The 21,958-nt window shown below is 39.2% G+C and overlaps 1 protein-coding gene across 1 annotated transcript in view; it reads left to right on the forward strand.

Moving 5' to 3' along the window:
- The window catches only part of RYK (receptor like tyrosine kinase), a 98,243-nt gene that overhangs the window by 21,574 nt on the left and 54,711 nt on the right, over positions 1–21,958 (forward strand). The window contains exon 3 of the mRNA XM_032409167.1: positions 11,094–11,215. Within this exon, the coding sequence (XP_032265058.1) occupies positions 11,094–11,215 (122 nt within the window). The remainder of the gene's footprint in view (positions 1–11,093; positions 11,216–21,958) is intronic.

Raw genomic sequence — 21,958 nt, forward strand, 5'->3', positions numbered from 1 at the left:
GAATGACTGGGTCAAAGAGTATAAATATTTATAAAACTTTGATATATAGTCACAAATTGTTTGCTTGCTATACCCTAACATTCAGTATTATAGTTAAAGACTATAAACGTTTCTGTTACAACATCAAATGCATTCCTAAAAAAAACCCTTCAGGATTGCCTGTTCACTAAAAATAATAGGACTTACGGGAAAAATAAGGTTAAAGGCGGACCACTCAAGACCTCTGCAGTTTTCAAACCAAGTACTAACAAAAGCATAATTGGTACCTTATGAGATAACTTGGACAGCCCAGTCAAACCACTTAGCACAGCTGAGGCTGCCTCAGAGGAGAGTTAAAGGATATTAAAATGTAATAGGATGGAAATTGCTGGCCTGCATGGTCTTGAGATAGGGCAGATGTAAGTAGATTTGTAAGCCAGTGGAGCTGCCATAGAGGTGGGCACCAGAGGAAGTACAGCTTGCTGTGTTCCAGGAACTGTGTAGGCTGGCTGTGCCCCTCTGAGCAGGAAGCCCTGGGTGCAGGTGCTCATTTTTAGTTAAAATAGGGCAGAGAGGGCTCCTGCCTGGCAGTAGCTGAGCCTTAGTGAGGGTCTTTTTCTTTTCCACAGAAAGGCATAATTTTTACCTCCTGACCCAGTTCCCCTTGCCTGGGAAAATTCAAATGTGAACCATTGTAATTTTTGTGTTATACTGGCATTGTTATTTTATTTACTAACCACTTATAAGCTAATTGGTGTTATAGGAACCTGTCTTATGACAAAACAGAGTGTTTTGCTAATTCGTTGGGCAAAAATTTGAATCTCATTTTAATGGTTTCTTCAAACAAGTTAAAAGCCTTTCAAACTAGGAAAACTGTTAACTATTAATCTTGGTTAATAAAGAATGTCTATTTCAAAACAAATGTTTTCAAAATCTGTAGTCGGAAAACACCAACCGTTTAACGATCACATTAGAATTTAAATACCTTAATCTAGAGTAGTAAATTTCAAATTTCCAATTTATTTTGGTGGCCATTGTTTATAGATATAGATCACAGGACTCCAAACTGTCAGCAGCTTATAGATATTTTTTTAAATTTTTTATTAACATATAATGTATTATTTGTTCTGGGTACGGGTCTGTGATTCAACAGTCTTACACAATTCACAGCGCTCACCATAGCATATACCCTCCCCGATGTCCATCACCCAGCCACCCCATCCCTCCTACCCCCACCACTCCAGCAACCCTCAGTTTGTTTCCTGAGATTAAGAGTCTCTTATGGTTTGCCTCCCTCTCTGGTTTCGTCTTGTTTCATTTTTCCCTCCCTTCCCCTATGATCCTCTGTCTTGTTTCTCAAAATCCTCATATCAGTGAGATCATATGATACTTATCTTTCTCTGATTGGCTTATTTCACTTAGCATAATACCCTCTAGTTCCATCCATGTCATTGCAAATGGCAAGATTTCATTTTTTTTGATAGCTGCATAATATTCCATTGTACATATATACCACATCTTCTTTATCCATTCATCTGTTGATGGACATCTAGGCTCTTTCCATAGTTTGGCTATTGTGGACATTGATGCTATAAACATCGGGGTGCATGTGCCCCTTTGGATCACTACATTTGTATCTTTGGGGTGAATACCCAGTAGTGCAATTGCTGGGTCGTAGGGTAGCTCTATTTTCAACTTTTTGAGGAACCTCCATACTGTTTTCCAGAATGGCTGCACCAGGTTGCATTCCCACCAGCAGTGTAGGAGGGTTCCCCTTTCTCCGCATCCCCACCAACATCTGTCGTTTCCTGACTTGTTAATTTTAGCCATTCTGACTGGTGTGAGGTGGTATATCACTGAGGTTTTGATTTGGATTTCCCTGATGCGGAGTGATGTTGAGCACTTTTTCATGTGTCTGTTGGCCATTTGGATGTCTTCTTTGGAAAAATGTCTGCTCATGTCTTCTGCCCATTTCTTGATTGGATTATTTGTTCTTTGGGTGTTGAGTTTGATAAGTTCTTTATAGATTTTGGATACTAGCCCTTTACCTGGTATGTCATTTGCAAATATCTTCTCCCATTCTGTTGGTTGTCTTTTGGTTCTGTTGACTGTTTCCTTTGCTGTGCAAAAGCTTTTTATCTTGATGAAGTCCCAATAGTTCATTTTTGCCCTTACTTACCTTGCCTTTGGCAATGTTTCTAGGAAGAAGTTGCTGCGACTGAGGTCGAAGAGGTTGTTGCATGTGTTCTTCTCAAGGATTTTGATGGATTCCTGTCTCACACTTAGGTCTTTTCCATTTTGAGTCTATTTTTGTGTGTGGTGTAAGGAAATGGTCCAGTTTCATTCTTCTGCATGTGGCTGTCCAATTTCCCAACACCATTTGTTGAAGAGACTGTCTTTTTTCCATTGGACATTCTCTCCTGCTTGGTTGAAGATTAGTTGACCATAGAGTTGAGGGTCCATTTCTGGGCTCTCTGTTCTGTTCCATTGATCTATGTGTCTGTTTCCATGCCAGTACCATACTGTCTTGATGATGACAGCTTTGTAATAGAGCTTGAAGTCTGGAATTGTGATGCCGCCAGCTTTGCTTTTCTTTTTCAACGTTCCTCTGGCTATTCGGGGTCTTTTCTGGTTCCATACAAATTTTAGGATTATTTGTTCCATTTCTTTGACAAAACTTGAAGGGGGGCGCCTGGGTGGCTCAGTCATTAAGCATCTGCCTTAGGCTCAGGTCATGATCCCAGGGTCCTGGGATTGGACCCCGCATTGGGCTCCCTGCTCTGCGGGAAGCCTGCTTCTCCCTCTCCCACTCCCCCGGCTTGTGTTCCCTCTCTCGCTGTCTCTCTCTCTGTCAAATAAATAAATAAATAATCTTAAAAAAAAGAAGAAAGAAAAAACTTGATGGCATTTTGATAGGGATTGCACTAAATGTGTAGATTGCTCTAGGTAGCATAGACATTTTCACAATATTTGTTCTTCCAGTCCATGAGCATGGAATGTTTTTCCATTTCTTTGTGTCTTCCTCACTTTCTTTCATGAGTATTCTATAGTTTTCTGAGTACACATTCTTGCCTCTTCAGTTAGATTTATTACTAGGTATCTTATCGTTTTGGGTGCAATTGTAAATGGGATTGACTCCTTAATTTCTCTTTCTTCTGTCTCGTTGTTGGTGTATAGAAATGCAACTGATTTCTGTGCATTGATTTTATATCCTGCCATTTTACTGAATTCCTGTATGAGTTCTAGCAGTTTTGGGTGGAGTCTTTGGGTTTTCCACATAAGGTATCATATCATCTGCAAAGAGTGAGAGTTTCATCACTTTACCACTTCTTTGCTGATTCAGATGCCTTTTATTTCTTTTTGTTGTCTGATTGCTGAGGCTAGGACTTCTAGTACTATGTTGAATAGCAGTGGTGACAGTGGGCATCCCTGTTGTGTTCCTGACCTTAGGGGAAAAGCTCTCAGTTTTTCCCTATTGAGTATGATATTCACTGTGGGTTTTTCATAGATGGCTTTTATGATATTGAGGTATATACCCTCAATCCCTACACTGTGAAGAGTTTTAATCAAGGAAGGATGCTGTACTTTGTCAGATGCTTTTTTTGCATCTATTGAGAGGAACATGTGGTTCTTGTTCTTTCTTTTATTAATGTATTGTATCACATTGATTGATTTGCGGATGTTGAACCAACCTTGCAGCCCAGGAATAAATCCCACTTGGTCGTGGTGAATAATCCTTTTAATGTACTGTTGAATCCTATTGTCTAGTATTTTGGGTGAGAATTTTTGCATCCATGTTCATCAGGGATATTGGTCTATAGTTCTCCTTTTTGATGGGGTCTTTGTCTGGTTTGGGGATCAAGGTAATGGTGGCCTCATAAAACGAGTTTGGAAGTTTTCTTTCCATTTCTATTTTTCGAACAGTTTCAGAAGAATAGGTATTAATTCTTCTTTAAATGTTTGGTAGAATTCCCCTGGGAAGCCATCTGGCCCTGGGCTCTTGTTTGTTGGGAGAATTTTGATGACTGCTTCAGTTTCCTTAGTGGTTATGGGTCTGTTCAGGTTTTCTGTTTTTTCCTGGTTCAGTTTTGGTAGTTGATACAGCTCTAGGAATGCATACATTTTTTCCATATTATCTAATTTTTTGACATATAGTTGCTCCTAATATGTTCTTATAATTGTTTGTATTTCTTTGGTGTTGGTTGTGATCTCTCCTCTTTCATTCATGATTTTATTTATTTGGGTCTGTTCTCTTTTCTTTTTGATAAGTCTGGCCAGGGGTTTATCAATCTTATTAATTCTTTCAGAGAACCAGCTCCTAGTTTCATTGATCTCTTCTGTTCTTTTAGTTTCTATTTCATTGATTTCTGCTCTGATCTTTATTATTTCTCTTCTCTTGCTGGGTTTAGGCTTTATTTGCTGTTCTTTCTCCAGCTCCTTTAGGTGTAGGGTTAGGTTGTGTATTTGAGACCTTTTTTGTTTCTTGAGAAAGGCTTGTATTGCTATATACTTTCCTCTTAGGACTGCCTTTGCTGCCTCCCAAAGATTTTGAACAGTTGTGTTTTCATTTTCATTGGTTTCCATGAATTTTTTAAATTCTTCTTTAATTTCCTGGTTGACCCATTCATTCTTTAGTAGGATGCTCTTTAGCCTCCATGTATTTGAGTTCTTTCCAACTTTCCTCTTGTGACTGAGTTTGAGTTTCAAAGCATTGTGGTCTGAAAATATGCAGGGAATGATCCCAATCTTTTGGTACTGGTTGATACCTGATTTGTGACCCAGGATGTGATCTATTCTGCAGAATATTCCATGTGCACTAGAGAAGAATGTGTATTTTGTTGCTTTAGGATGGAATGTTCTGAATATATCTGTGAAGTCCATCTGGTCCAGTGTGTCATTTAAAGCCTTTATTTCCTTGTTGATCTTTTGCTTAGATGATCTGTCCATTGCAGTGAATGGGGTGTTAAAGTCCCCTACTATTATTGTATTATTGTCGATGTGTTTCTTTCATTTTGTTATTAATTGGCTTATCTAATTGGCTGCTCGCATGTTAGGGGCATAAATATTTACAATTGTTAGATCTTCTTGTTGGATAGACCCTTTAAGTATGATGTAGTGTCCTTCCTCATCTCTTATTACAGTCTTTGGTTTAAAATCTAATTTGTCTTGGGGCACCTGGGTGGCTCAGTCGTTAAGCGTCTGCCTTCGGCTCAGGTCATGATCCCAGGGTCCTGGGATCGAGCCCCACATCAGGTTCCCTGCTCAGCAGGAAGCCTGCTTCTCCCTCTCCCATTCCCCTGCTTGTGTTCCCTCTCTCACTGTGTCTCTCTCTGGCAAAAAAATAAAATCTTAAAAAAAAAAATCTAATTTGTCTGATGTAAAGATTGCCACCCCAGCTTTCTGTTGATGTCCATTAGCATGGTAAATGGTTTTCCACCCCCTCATTTTAAATCTGGAGGTGTCTTTATGTCTAAAATGAGTCTCTTGCTGCATATCGATGGGTCTTGTTTTTTTTTTTATCCAATCTGATACACTGTGTCTTCTGATTGGGGCATTTAGCCCATTTACATTCAGGGTAACTATTGAAAAATACAAATTTAGTGCCATTGTATTGCCTGTAAGGTGACTGTTACTGTGTATTGTCTCTGTTCCTTTCTGGTCTATGTTACTTTTAGGCTCTTTCTTTGTTTAGAGGACCCCTTTCAATATTTCTTGTAGGGCTGGTTTCATGTTCGCAAATTCTTTTAGTTTTTGTTTGTCCTGGAAGCTTTTTATCTCTCCTTCTATTTTCAGTGACAGCCTAGCTGGATATAATATTCTTGGCTGCATATTTTTCTCGTTTAGTGCCCTGAATATATCATGCCAGTCCTTTCTGGCCTGCCAGGTCTCTGTGGACAGGTCTGCTGCCAATCTAACGTTTCTACCATTGTAGGTTACAGACCTCTTGTCCCGAGCTGCTTTCAGGATTTTCTCTTTGTCTCTGAGACTTGCGAGTTTTACTATTAGATGTCGGGGTATTGACCTATTTTTATTGATTTTGAGGGGGGTTCTCTGTGTCTTCTGGGCACAGAGAGGGGGTTCTTTTGATGCCTGTTTCCTTCCCCAAATTAGGGAAGTTCTTTGCTGTAATTTGCTCCAATATACCTTCTGTCCCTCTCTGTCTTTCTTCTGGGATCCCAATTCTGATGTTGTTTCGCTTTATGGTATCACGTATCTCTCACATTCTCCCCTTGTGATCCAGTAGTTGTTTATCTCTCTTTTTCTTAGCTTCTTTATTCTCCATCATTTGGTCCTCTATATCACTAATTCTTTCTTCTGCCTCATTTATCCTAGAAGTTAGAGCCTCCATTTTTGACTGCACCTCATTAATAGCCTTTTTTATTTCCACTTGGTTAGATTTTAGTTCTTTTATTTCTCCAGAAAGGGATTCTGTAGTATCTTCTGTGCTTTTTGCAAGCCCAGGTAGTATCTTTATAATCATCATTCTGAACTCTAGTTCCTACATCTTACTAATGTCTGTATTGATTAGGTCCCTGGCAGTCAGTACTGCCTCTTATTCTTTTTTTTTTGAGGTGAGTTTTTCCATCTTGTCATTTTGTCCAGGGGAGAATAGATGAATAAGAGAACAAAATAGCAGCTTATGGATATTAATTTATTTGTTGAGGGGAGAAGACATAGTTTTGTAGTGACTCTCATTTATGGAAATGGCTTCATCCAGGATTATGCAGCATTCAGTTATAGCACCAGAGAAGACAGAGGGTGGGGGAGTCAAGTCAGTTCAAGACGGGCTGTTTTCTAGGGTTGGGTATGTATGTCTTACATAGGCTGGTGGGAGAAAGTTGAGGGTACTAGGAAGAAAGTAATTGAAGTAATTGGGGTTGAGGGCAGTAAGAAGAAAATGAGGAAGTGATTGGTATAATAAAATGGGAGAAACAAGGAGATTTTGGATACTGGAGAGCTTATGAGCCCAGAAAACAGCTGTTGTAACAATAAAGGGAAGGAGCTGAAGAGCTACTAGTTATTGAGATATTACAGCTCATGATTTTGTAGGTAGAGCAATTTACATATTGCTACTATCCATAGAAATGGGTTGCTTTGGTATAGGTGAAGGTTGTTGGGAGTTGAGGAACAAAAGGAACATTGAAGGACAGGTTGAAGAGTGCATTGGTCTCAAGGACATTGGGAACCTGCCATAACAAGTCAGAGAATAAGTATGTATAGAAATTTTATAAACTGGTTCCAGGGGCGCCTGGGTGGCTCAGTCGTTAAGCGTCTGCCTTCAGCTTGGGTCATGATCCCAGGGTCCTGGGATCGAGCCCTGCGTCGGGTCCCTGCTTAGCGGGAAGCCTGCTTCTCCCTCTCCCACTCCCCTTGCTTGTGTTCCCTCTCTCTCAAATAAAATCTTTAGAAAAAATAAATAAACTGGTTCCAGAGTCCTCAATGAATGAGGTAGCTAAAATACTGGGAAGACTAGAAGGTGGCATAGTTTGATGGTATATATCTGAAAGGAAACAGGACTTTTGATAAGTATACTTAAGTAATCATTTGAAGTGCTTATAGAGATTCAGGGCAATGCCCATTGAGGGTGGGAGAATGGGTCCTTCAAGGCTCTACAGGGCCAGCTGTGCTTCAAGGGGAAGAAGTTGGTGAGTCACAGTGGTTTTAGGGGATGACAGTATAGAAAAGAGTCATTGAAGAGAGGGGGTCATGGATGGATGAACACGGTGATAAGCATGCCAGCATAAGTTGAGGTCCAAAGAGGTTTTAGAAGCTTGAGAAAGTTAGCAGACTCCAATCTTTATTCAACCTTCTGTTGGAGTGTTGTGGAGAAATTGCTCTGGTGTCTTCAAAGAGAATGTTTTCTAGTTAGGAACCTTGGTTTCTATCTAGAGTTTTAATTGGTAGAACTGGAGAGACCTTGAGCAATTTGGGGAGAACAGATGTCCCTAGGACTTTGGAAGGGGAATTAACCATATCCCTCAGTCTCATGAGAGGTAAGAACTCAGAATTTTTAGTAGGACTAAAATCACAAATTATTAAAGACTGCATGCTTGGCTTGAGGATGTGTTTGCTTTTTTGTTTTTTATTTCTTTTCTGCTTTTATAGCTCTTTTTCATCTGGCTTTATAGGGAGTTGAATTTACAGAACCCATAGAGGTTTTTGATACTTAGAACTGTGCCTGGAAAACAAATATTTATACATTATTATTATTATTACTGTTATTACTCCTACTACCAGTAATAGCATTATAACTGTTATTTATTAGGAACAAAGTTCTTTATTTCCCTGTGAAAGATGTTTTAAGTTTAAATTCGGAAGTTGTTGATCACTTAAGATTATTTTTTTTCTAAAGCTTTTTATCTTAGTGCTAGTGACATACTATGGTATGCAAGCTTTCTGAGATTAGAAAAAGGTAAAACCTGTTGACTTTTTTCTTCCTCTTTTGAAAATTTTAGGTTAACTTTACATATAATGAAATGTGCAAATTTTAAATGTACAGTTGATTGGATTTTGAGAAATGCATACACCTATGTAAACACTACCCCAGTTAGATAAGAACGTTTTTATTACCCGGAAGTTCCCTGGTGCCCCTTTGCAATCAGTTCACCAATCTCTCTCCCACCCCCTTTCCCAGGCAACCACACTGATCTGATTTCTATCACCATAAATTAGTTCTGTCTGCTTTAGAATTTTATATAAATGAAATTATATAGTGTGTAGTCTTTCATGTATAGCTTCTTTTGCTCACGAAGTCTGTGAGATTCATCCCTTTTGTTACAAAGTCTCAACAGTTTATTTTCATTGCTGAATAGTATTCTATTATATGAATATACCACAATTGGTTGTTAATTCATCTGGTGATGGACATTTGTATTATTTCCAGCTTTGGCTCTTCTGAATAAAAGTGTTATCAACATTCATATATAAATTTTTTTGTGGACATATGTTTTCATTTCTTTTGGGTAATGACCTAGGAATGGAACTACGGGTTCATAGGGTATGTGTATGTTAACTTTATACAAAACTGCCAGTTTTCCAAAGTAATTTAACATTTTCATACTCCCAGGAATGTGTGAGAGATACAATTGCTCCAACATGTTTGCCAACCTTTAGTAATTCTTATAGGTGGAAATGATATCTCATTGTTGTTTTAATTTGTATTTCTCTGATGATTAATGTTGTTTGGCATCTTTTCATATGCTTATTTTCCATTTTCATACGTTTTCTTATGAGATGTATGTTCACATCTTTTGCCCAATTTATTTAATTGTATTATCTCTTTTTAGTTTGTAGGAGATCTTTATATAATCTAGAAACAAGTCCTTTTTTTAAGAAAGTCGTGCTGTGAATCTTTTCTCCTAGTTTTTGACTTGAACTTCATTTTCCTAACAATGTCTTTTGAGGAGCAGAAGCTTTTAATTTTGATGATGACCAGTTCATCTGTTTTTTTCTCTTCTGGTTCATGTTTTGTGTGACCAGTCCCAAGAAATCTTTATTTACCCTAGGCTGTGAAGATACTCACTACATTTTCTTCTAGAAGCTTTATACTGTTATTTTTTTACATTTAGGTTTTTAATCTATCCCAAATCAGTTTTTGTGTGATATGTAAAATAAGGGTCAAGATTTTTCTCCCTTTACTTTTACCAGGTTTTGGAGTCCAGCTGGTGACAGAATATCCACACTAAGTTTTTATCTGTTTTGATCCTTTGTTTTCTGAAATAATATTAGTTTCCAACTATGATTGTGAGATCTCCATCTTGACCTCTGCATACCATAAGGTTTCAGGCTCACAGTATAGACTCACTAATGAGATTTACATTTTGGTTGATCTCCCCTGTACCCTTTGCCTCCAGTGTGTGGAATATATATGTCATGCATTACTAGAGGGACACCTAGACACAACTTTAAATAACAGCAAATCAATTGAGAGAAAGTAACCCTGCTTTTAGTCATTCAGTTCTTTTGGATTGAGAAAGCCTCTATTTGATTCTTATTTCAAAGAAATAAGATCCTCCCTCCCTTTTTGTAAGTAGTGAGATGGACTAATACCCTCCCTCCCTTTTTGTAAGTAGTGAGATGGACTCAAGCTCACTCACTGCCTTGCTAGGCACCAGTGTTCAGCTAGAATTTAGTAATATTTTGCTTTCCTTTTAAGTGATTTTTTTTTTGCTACCTTGTATTTTTTCACAATAATTACTAATTTTCCACTGAAGAGAGTGATTAAATTTTGCCTTTAAAATTTTTGTTTTAAAAAATTTAATCGATTTTAAAGAAAAATGTTAAATACAGGTAGGACAAAGGGGGATGACAGAATTGGAGAATGTGGTATGTGTTGGAGGTTGGATGTGGCCCTGATGGAAAAGGTGTATGGGAGTGAGTGAAATTTGGGAGTTGCTTCTCCAGCATTTCTCAGGTGTCTCAGTTATTTCTGCTTTATCTGCAGAACTGACTTGTTTAACAGGTGTTTCCTGAGCATCTGCTTTGTGCAGAGAAGTGTCCTGAGAATATGAGGAGAAATCTGGTGTTCTCCACCTGGTTGTCTAAGGTAGGGGAGAGGACATGTGTTGATGTGGCTACTAGTGTGAGTGTATGATGGTAAATGCTGTCAGAGCAAGTGGCCAGGATGTCTTTGCCCATGAGGAAGGGGAGGTCATCTCTAGCTGGGGTCTTGAGGCCTTGGCTCAAACTAATGTTTTTACAAAACTACATGTCTTTCTCCCTTCTATCTTGAATCTCTCTTCCTAAATCTCCATCAATTTTGGTGGGAGAAGGGACTGTCGTTTGTAGGCATTACTCTGAGAAGGACTGTGTCCAAAAGGAAGTCACGTTCATCCTCAGAAGACAGTGGCTCCCAGAGTTCTGGATCTAGCACACCTGTGTTTAGTTGGATATTTACTTAATTGTTTTGAGTCCCAGGTTCTTCTTCTTTATTGATGATAGTGAAGCCCAGTGTCCTACCTGCTTCATTAGACAGCATATGTAAGAGACATTTATGATGTACATTTGTACATCCATATTATTTTCATTCTTATTAGTATTTGAAATACTGATGGTTAATGATTTTGAGTGCATTTTAGGTGTTTAATTCTTTTTTTCTCTTTTTTTCCCCCTAGGTCTTGATGCAGAACTTTATTATGTGAGAAATGACCTTATTAGTCACTATGCTCTATCCTTTAACCTGTTAGTACCCAGTGAGACAAATTTCCTGCACTTCACTTGGCATGCAAAGTCCAAGGTAAGAGAGTGGTCAACCAGAGATGCCAAGACAGGACCACTCAGGCCCAGAGGCCGATGCGAGGGCTGTATCTGAGGGATGGGCTGCCGTCTGTATAAAAGGGTCTGTGGGTGGTGGGCTGTGGCAGTACTGGGTCTTTTCAGATTTATGTTTTAAATCTTTAGCCTGTTCTTTTTTTTTCTTTGTTAAAGATTTTATTTATTTATTTGGCAGAGAGAGAGAGCACAGCAGGGGGAGTGGCAGGAGAGGGACAAGCAGACTCCCCACTGACCAGGGAGCCTGATGTGGGGCTTGATCCCAGGATCCTGGGATCATGACCTGAGCTGAAGGCAAATGCTTACCTGACTGAGCCACCCAGGTGCCCCTCTTTAGCCTATTCTGTTAGACTTTCTCAAGTCCTTTAATTTTTTTTTTTTTTTTTTAAAGATTTTATTTATTTATTTGAAAGAGAGAGAGAGAGCACATGAGAGGGGGGAGGGTCAGAGGGAGAAGCAGACTCCCTGCTGAGCAGGGAGCCCGATGCGGGACTCGATCCCGGGACTCCAGGATCATGACCTGAGCCGAAGGCAGTCGCTTAACCAACTGAGCCACCCAGGCGCCCTCTCAAGTCCTTTAAAATGAAGGTAGCCATCATTTATGTGACTAGCTAATGACAGAACACTTACATCCTTTCAGGCTTTTCAAGCAGGGATGCAGATCTAATTTGAAGAGGGAACAGTTGGACCTGCTAATGACTGCTGTTACTGTGAACTTAGAAGATGGGGAAGTGAGATAGGTGTTTTGGACATGTTTGATACAACGGATACAGGTCTGCCATTTATAGAGAAATGGTAAAAGTGGGATACAACAGATGCAGGCACCCATGTGTGCTGAGGCTAAGCTCCTTTAACAGTAAGGGACCTTCTGCCTGGCTTACTTGTTGCTAAATTCTTCACATTTTCTCTGACTGACTCCGTGAACGTAAGTTTTCTCATAGGTCAAAGAATGGGGGCTGAGGGTAGAGCCCACCTCCTCCAATCAACTTTAATTTCTTTTATTAGCATTATAATAAACAATAGGATTTTATTTGGGAAATAAAAATAGTTTTGCTACTAAAATCTCTTCGAGTTTTTTTTTTAAGTATTATAAAGTGGTGTCTGTCCTGACATTTGTGGCAAAGTTGTTTAAATTTGATGACTTTAACAAGATCTTTTTATCTACTTAGAAAACAGTAAAGAATATTAGGAAAATTCAAGTATTAATAGAATTGTTTTTACAACTATTGAGACTTTGTAGATCTACACCCCAAAGTAATCATTGTTTATAGTTTGGTATACTTCAAACGCATTTTTTAAAAATCTTTTTAAACAAAAAGGGGATTTTATCATACCTATATTGTACAATATTTTTCCCCTTACTAATACTGTATTTTGGCATCTTCCCATTTCTCTACTTGTAGATTTAACTCATTCTCTTTAATGGCCTTATAGCATGATATTATATGGATATATGATTATTTCTTAAGGGCCTCACTGACTCATGGATTTTTGATAGCATTTCACTATTTCAAACAATGCTTCCTTTCACTGTTAGAGATAGTTTCCTTCAGTTCATCTGGCAGGCAAAATCCATGGCACAAGGATAGGGAAAACAGTTGGTAGTTCATCTTTTGTTGATGTTTCTACCTTTGTTATTGATGAATATAGAAACAGAAAAAATATGTGTGCAAATGTGTACCTGGATATATGTATGTATGTATGTGTATGTATAATAGGTATATATGTGTGTCTGTATACATGCATTGAGAAATTTTTGTGCACTTGTGGAATTATTTTTGAGTAGTAAGTTATCACCAAGTAGTGAAATGGCAGGGTCAGAGTGTGCATGTTTAAAATTTTGGTTGATATTGCCAAATTATTTCTCCCTTCCCTCTCCCAAGATGGTAGCAATGAACCAGCATTCCTTGCCAAGTGAATAGGGGTGCTTATTTCTTCAATTCACTTATTAACACTAAATATTTTAAGTATAGTTGTTTGTTAATCAGATGAGTAAAAATGATTATATAACTACCCATATATTCATATTATTATTACAGTTGACCCTTGAATAACGTGGGGGTTATGGGATACTGATGCCCCCCTGTAGTTGAAAATTCATGTATAACTTTTGACTCCCCCACACTTAATCACTAATGGTCAATTAACACATATTTTTATGTTATTATATACTGTAATTCTTACAATAAAGTAAGCTAGAGAAAAGAAAATGTTAAGAAAATCATAAGGAAGTGAAAATCCATTTACGGTATTACACTATAAAAAAAAAATCCATGTAAATGGACCTGTGCAGTTCAAACCGGTGTTATTCAAGGATCAGCTATATATATATATATATATATATATATATATATATATATATATATACTCAAGCATACATTACAGAAACATTATACACACATATACATACAGGCATTAAAATATAGCTGCAGTAATGCGATTAAAGTTGACTTAGCTTGGATTCTGGGTAAAACATATGTGCCTTGTCTGGAGCACCTCAACTATCCAACATTGTTGCCTTGGGGTATCCAAATATGGGCCTGCTTTTTTAGTGGTGGATTCATCTTTAGGGTAAAAACTGCAAAAACAGAGGTCAAGAGAGAAAATTCATGTGAAACAATTAAGAACATTTAGTAAATGGTAACCTGGATATGCTGAAGTGCCAAAAGATACAGATAATTCAGAAAAGGTTCACATGAGACATTTTAATCTGAGATATGTCAGTTTCAATGAGTAGGCACCTGAACTCTTCAAAGAAACTGTGCTAACACATTTTCCAGTATTCTTATATAACATTATGTGACATTATTTAGGGGTGGCGTAACTTTTAATTTTGATATAAGTTCCAACATAAAAATTACAAGAATAGTACACAGAATTCTCCTACATCGTTTACCCAGATTCACTGATTATTACTGGTTTGCTTCATTTGCTTACTTTATCATTCATTCTTTCTCCCCACCCTCAGGCACACACACTTTTTTTCTTGAACTGTATGAAATGAATTGCAAGCATCCTGTCCCTTTAGCCTTAAGTATATCAATTTATATGTTCTCAGAATAAGGGCATTCTTTACATAACCAGAGTACAGTGATCAAGATCAGGAAACTTAACATTGATACAATACTATTATCTAATGTATAGTATTCACATTTCATCAGTTATTCTGATGATGTTCTTTATAGGTCTTTTTTTATTTGATTCAGGATCATGCATGCAGTTGGTTGATGTACCTTTAGTCCTCTATTAATCTGGAACATTTCTTTGGCCTTTTTTCGTGTGTCTTGACCTTGATATTTTTGAAACACAGTGTCCCTCAATTTGAGTTATCTGAGGTTTCCTCATGATTAGATTCAGGAATGTCTCTTTGCTAGTAACACCACAAAAAAGCTGTCCTTCACAGTGCACATGATATCAACTTATCCCATTACTGGTGATCTCTGCTCACTCAGTTCACTAGGTTCCTCCACTGTGAAGTTTTCTCCTCTATAATGAGTAAGTAATTGTGGGGAGATTTTGTGAAATTATAATTTAAAAATTCCATTCTTTATCATGCTTTCAACTGCTAGTTTCTGCATCTGTGTTTAGAATTAGTTTTCACTTTTTAGCCAGTGCTGTCGAAGAGATTCGTATGTTCCCTCTCACTGGAAGAGGTCAGATCCACATTCGGTAAATATTAGGTGGGAGTATTGTAGAAGGAATGGGAATCCAAGCATTTGTGGAGTAGCTGGTCTTGAATTTTAAGTTCCCTTGCTACTCTGAGATCCAGTGTTTCTGTGAACATCTTTCAGGCAGAGAAGCTTCTTATATTCTCCAAAAAATTGATACTTAATCCTTTGTTACTTTTCCTACTTTTAATGCTGATGAATATAAAAACACAATAATACATATATTTTGAAGTAGTGAAAAATCTAATGAAATAGAGAATCTACTATTCTGTTGACCTTGAATAGGGTGTGATTATTTCTGGGCCCACTTAGGAAAAAATAATGATAATCATGCGAATGGTTCCTGGGCAATTATATGGGTAGTGACTTGTGAATAAAAAGGCAGTGTGGCATGTGGCAGTTGTAATTGAACAGAATTAAACCTTCTCTTAACCTTTCCTTTTTAAAAATACACATACATTGGATGTTTTTATTTGGAGTGAGTTTCAGGGATCTGATATTGCTGATAGTGGATGTCTGAGGAATTTTAGGAGCCTGCCACAGGAGGAAGTTGGAGTGGAGGAGAGTAGAGAGAGGAAAGGGTTCAGATGAATATACATATTTGAAAGGGTTCAGATGAATATATGTATTTGTACTGGCCTAGGCACAGCTTGGGTCAGGAGGCGCCCTGGTATAGCTCTATGGTCCTTCTAAATTCTTAATGAATAATTTCTAAACTACTTCTGTGGCAGGTTTTAAATACCATCCTTAGTGCACATTTGAGCTACTACTGCTGGTATGATATTCCTGGTAAGGCAGAAAGAAGTTCCCTGACTTGTTGGAGGGCATCACCGCCTATTTACACATCTAGCCAGAATCCTAGAGGGGGGGGGCTATACTTCTTCTCCTACACCTACCAAGTCCAGTTGATTATCTCTCATAATTATACCTTAAATTCATCTCCTACCTCTTTCTGGACCTGATGCCCCATCTGTAGTTTGGGCCTTCATTGTTTCTTAACGAGATATGGAAATAGTTTTCTAACTGGTCTCCTTGCCTCTGGACTGAATTCTTGCTGCACTGCTGCCGCACCTCACCCCCCACCCTCTGCCCCCCAGAACTACTCCAGGGCTCTCAGTTGCCACCAGAATAAAGTTCTGATTTCCTAGGAAGCCTTTATGATCTTGTTTCTGCCTTTCTTTTCTACTTCCTCTTCAGCTAGTTGTTTAGTGCCATTTTGTTTTGCAATGTTTTGAATGCTCTGGACTCTGTTACATTGCTGCTGTTTGCACTGCTAGAAATGCCCTTTCCCCATTCTTTATCTCTTGAACTCCTGTTCATCTCATAAATCTCAGACCTGGTGTCACCTCTCTGTTGGCTATGTCAAGTGCTCCTTTCTGCACCACAGCACTCTTCTCTTTCCTCTCTCATAGCCCTTGTCGTACTCTAAGAATATTGTAATGGTTGATCTTCTTTTCTGTCTCCCTCCTAGATGCAAAGCACTTCAAAGGAGGACCTCCTTTTCATCTGTCTCTGTGTTCCCTGTGCCTGGTGTATAGCACCTGGTACTTAGTTACAGGTGCTCTTTTACTGACCACAGAAGAGATGCACAGGTAGAAGCCACAGAGCACAGCTCAACAAACAGGGATCTTCTTAGTGGTTAGAGCTTTTTAAGGTTGGAATGTATTAGGAATGGTGAATTTCCTATTTCTAGAAGTGTGAAACATAGGCTGGGTACACTTGACACCAATTGTCCACCTGGGATTTGTCAGGTATTTCACTGTGAGTAAAGTTACAAATTTGAAGACATGAATGGAATTCATAGATTGAATATATAGCTAAACTAATTTCACAAGTTCATCTGTAACAGGATTTAGAATTTAGGGGCAAGTAATCATCTTCTATCTTAAAATATTTTATAATAAAAATCTAAGGAATATGTTTGTGTTAATCCAGTTTCAGGCTTTGGCCACATTGCAACCCCTAATTCCAGTTTTATGTCATAATCTCTTTGGTAACTTTGGCACAGTTGAGTAATTGAACTTTGTTTATTTTAAAAATTTATCTTTTGAGTAATAATGTATGCATATGGTACAAAATTCAAAAGGCGTAAGGGGTATACAGTGAAAAATAAGTCCTCTATACTTTGCTAGTCCATCTCCAACCAATCTAGACACCAAGTTGCCCTTCCATTGGCAACCACTGTTATGTGATTCCTGTCTCCCATTCTAAAGGTAGTCGGTACACAGATAAGCATCTTTGTGTGTGTGTATGTGCGCGCGCGTGTGTGTGTATATATATATTTTAACAAGTAACATACTGCATACTTTCTGCAGTTTGCAGAGCACTGAACAACATATCCTGATAAAGTTTCTCTGTCACTGCATATAGAGTTGAATGTTTTTTCTTTCAAATCACTGAAAAATACATTATATGGTTACAGTTTGGTTTATTGATCAGTTATTATGAGAAAAAAAATAAGACCCAGATTTGGGAAGGGACTTGCTTAAGGTAGTAGAAGCAGAAGACAGAGGAGATAGAGGTGACTTGAAATGGGAAGGTCACACAAGGGGGTAAGAGAGACGTGGCTTCTTCACCTGAGAAGACACAGAGGATTCTTCACCTGATCATGTTGGCTCTAGGGATACAATCATGAAATTTCTGGAGGAAGGCCACAGCTCCTAAGCTCTAACACTTTATCAGAAATTCTCAGTTCTTGCTTTTTAAGGTGTGCCAGGAGTTAAAATATTTGCTTCCAAATATCTCCAGGCTCTCCTTGACATATCCGTTCACACTGTAGATATTTTAACATTAGTTTTCACACATTAAAGCTTTTGCTAATAGTGTTGCTTTTCAGTGTTTACCTGGTGGTTGTTTTGTCTGCCAGACCGACTGTGGTCTTCTCAGAGGCTGAAGCTGTATCTTATTCTTGACATTTGTGTCACATAGCCTTAGTGAGTGGTGGTTAGATACCATTGGTTAATTGCATTTGCAGGTGGGATGAGAACTCTGGTATTTCTTCTCTTTCACAAGACCACATGGTCAAAAAAAGCAAAGACTACTAGGTGGTTTTAACAAATAGTTTCTTCCGTATTCCAGAACATTCAGTAATATATGGGAAAAAAGCATGCCACTGCATCTGTTAAGTGTCAGTAGACGTTTTAGGCAGCTGGAAGGCAAAAATATACCAAAATATAGCAGAATACTCCCCCAACTCACATCCACTCTGTAGCTGTTCTCTGGTTTCAGGAAATCTTCATCCTTGTCAGGAGAGTCTGCAGGGAACTTGTCCAGAGTTCCTACAGCAGCCCCAGGCCAGCCGGCAGTATCTCCTGCAGAGTGGGATTTCTGTGAAAAAGGCAGCACTTCTGGTAAATTCAGAGAAATTAAAAGGCTATACGGCTATAGGCAAATGTATTCACGTTAAATCTGTACTGTGTTCCAGAAGGAAATGGCTTTACTCATCAGCTGCCTATTTGCAATTGCCATTTGTTTCCAAGTAAGGGAAGATTACCAAAAATGTTTATTTTTTAGCTTATTCAAATATTTACATTTTCTCTAGCTTCTTTTCTGAAACATTTTGGCTCACTCTTTTTTCTGATAAACAACTGCTGTTTAGATTTCCTTTGTTCCAGTAGATTATGAATGTTAGCTTTAGAACGGATCTGTTTCTTCAAAGGATCATGGGCAAGTGAGAGTCCACATAGATCGATACATGGCAAAGTAAAGAAAATTGGTCAGTGATAATTGGCAGTTTGTTCTCTAACCCCAGAAACTGCAGTCTAAAAAATTAATATCCTAAGGATTTCAGAGAGAGAAGAGAACTGCCTTGTGAATGCCTGGCATGTTTAGATAGTCCCTCAAAAAGGGAGCCAGCAGAGGGGCAGGCTTCTGTGCTTTATACTCCTTGTTCCTCCAGGCTACTTTTCTAGCCAAAGGGTCAGCCTTTGCAAATCTTCTACCCAGCTCCACTCACGAGCTCATTTCCCTCCCCCTCGACTCTCTGAGATACTCGGGTGCTAATCTTGTCCCCTGCCCTCTGCATTGCCGTTAGGGCCTTTGACCCCGTTTGCCATTCTCTGCTTTCCTAGAAGTTCTGGTCCTTGGTTAGCTGTGCCTCTGCTTATAATAACTGAGACCTAGAATAAAAGAGACAGCAAATGTGGGGAAACATACATTTGGCTTTGAATCTGTTAAGTTTGAGAGTGATAAGATTATGATATGTATATATATATATATATATATATATATATATATATATATATATATCTAGTAGGTAATTGGGCATATGGGAGAGCTTGAAGGTATAAGAGAGTGAGAGATAAGTGGATGATACGAGATCCTATCAGTGGTGAAATGGACTAGAACCTAACATACTAGAAGAGAGTTCATTATTTAGAGAGGAGGATATATTTCTCCTTGGGACTGGAGTATAGAGGTTGAGTACTCTAACAGATCTCTCTGGTGCTGATAAGAATGACAGAAAGGAGGTTCCTGTGGGTTAGCCGAAGGAGATGACGACATTGTCTGAAGAGTGAGGAAGTAGTAAGGGCAGCAGGTGGTGAAGTGGTGAGGTCCTGTGACATTGCAATGAGTAGACTAGGGAGGGAGAGGAGTTGTGAAGAAGGGCTTGCTGACAGGATTAAGGGCCTGCTCTGAGCCTGGAGGGTCATCTTTGTGTAGAAGCACCCTTCTCTCTGGGGATATGATTCCCTGCAGCAGTGCTGGGCAGCAGTAGAGTTAGAGATTGTCAGGGTGCTGGTGTGGCCCTCTGAGGTATGAGGGTGCCAATATGACTGTGTCGGTAAATCGTCTTTGGAGCACAAGCTCTGGGAAGGTGAAACCAAGTCATTGTCTGGGCTGGAGAGGAGGGAAATAGCTGAATTGGCCATTGCATTCAGCTCTGAGCACAGCCCTTGGCTTACAGATGTGCTTCATAAATGTTGGCTGAATCAGAGTGGTGGAGACAACTGGTTTTGTAGGAATCAGAAATAGTGATGGGATCTTTGATTGGGTGGGATTTGTGCATTTGTTGTGGTTCTGGATTAATTCTTCATTATGTAGCAATGCTGAATACTTAATATTGGAGCCACCAGGAAGATGGCAGGAGACAAAGTGAGCCAAGGGCCAAGGCCTCTGCAAAGTTTTTGTCTGTTGTTGATGTTGATGGTATGAGAAATAGCCATCTTGAGTAGAATTTGTGAACTTCAGGATATAGGGGATTTTGCATGAGGGAAGAATGTCTAGAAAGAACCTAATGATCCTAAAAGAATACTGTCTTGGCCCTGAGGGTCAGGTGTTGTAAGAACTGAATGATAGGGGAAGAGATGACTTCTGAGGAAAGTCAGGTTGCGGGAGAAGGTGGGGAAGACAATTGTGAAAAGCCTAAGAGTGTAGGAGGCAGTTTTAGAATAGTGGGGGTCCCAAGATGGAAGATAGAACAGAGGAGCTGCAGCAATGTTCTTGGCAGAGCACAGGAGCTTGTGTCAGAATCTCTGGGGTCAGTAGTAAGCTGTGCTTGTGGGGAAGTGCAGTGGGGCAGTAGGGTAGCTACTCTGGAATGACTGCTGATGCCACTGGGGTCTGCATTTATCGGGCGGACCTATGCCAGCCTGAGAGCGTGTTGTATTAATTATCCTATTTGATCCTCATAATGTGTTGTAGTAGCCTCATTTTACAAAAACTGAAACTCAGAAAAATAAGGGTCACAGAACCTCATGGTTCCAGTCCAGTTCTTGCTTTATTTCTTTTGTGCACTTGCCCTTCATGTATTGTCCTGTTCAAAGATAGCATGGATATAGGGATATAGCCAATGCATTCCCTTAGTATTGTTGGAAAGCCTGCTCCTTCTTGGCCCAAATGCAGCCAGGGTGTAGCTGGCTCTCTAGCACCCCCTGGTGGCAGTGACAGTATTGTGGCGTGCTAAGGTAAGCGTGAACACTGACTAGCTCAAGGTACCAGTAAGTCCCTGATGCGCAGCAGCAAGAACATTTTCTTTGTTGTGAACATGGCACTTACCAGATACAGCCTTTAACAATCGTTTGTATGTGTATCTTAACTGCAAAGTAATAGTTTGATATTTGTATCTCCCTACAGTGTTCAGGGACATTCAAGTATGAAAGTGTGAAAAGAGACCCACTCATAGGGGGAGTTAAATTCATTGGCATGAACGCTTCTTATCCATGAGTAGACACATTTGCCCCAGCCAGTCCCTTTCCTTATAAGCTAGGATGATACTCTCTTCCTATTTCTTTTCATCTTTAGTATGTCCCGTTTCATTGGCTTTTTTTCATTAGCGTATGAACACATTGTAATACCTCTCATTAAAGAAAGAAAAACCTCAGAATCAGTACCCCCCCCCCCCCGCCCCCCAACCTGGTTCCTTTTTTCCTGGTTAAGTTTCTTAAAGAATGGTTTCCTAAACCTGTTCCTACCACTCTTTTCCCAACCCATTGCTCCTTGGCTCTTGCCAGTTGTAGCTCTTCACCAAAACCACCCTTGTGACCACTGAATGGGAGAGGAGTACCATTCTTACCAAGACCCCAGCGGGGTGTACAAAGAGTAACGTGAAATGTAAGGCCTCATTAAAGGTCTTGAAGGTGGCAGCTGTTCCGAATTTCAGCTGTTGTTTTGCAGTTTGAGCTGTTCCTTCCATGACCATCAGTTTAGCAATAGGGCTGTATTTGTTGATGCTGGTTGGTTTTTGTTTTTGTTTTGTTTTTAAGATTTTATTTATTTATTTGTGAGAGAGGGCACAAGCAGGGGTAACTGCAGGCAGAGGCAGAGGGAGAAGCAGGCTCCCCGCTGAGCAAGGAGCCTGATGCAGGGCTCGACCCCAGGACCCTGAGATCATGACCTGAGCCGGAGGCAGACGCTTAACCGACTGAGCCACCCAGGCGCCCCAGATGCTATTTGGTTATGTTAAGCCACCTATGTAGGCCAGATATTGATAGTTGTTATTGGTGTTCCAATGATATCTTCATAATTACCTCTTTTCCTTTCTGGATTCTGAATTACTTGAGAAATAGATTCAGAGATTAGATGGGCTTCCAAACATAAAC

This window comes from Phoca vitulina, unplaced genomic scaffold (genome assembly GCF_004348235.1).
Source record: "Phoca vitulina isolate PV1807 unplaced genomic scaffold, GSC_HSeal_1.0 scaffold10, whole genome shotgun sequence".
Lineage (NCBI taxonomy): Eukaryota > Metazoa > Chordata > Mammalia > Carnivora > Phocidae > Phoca > Phoca vitulina.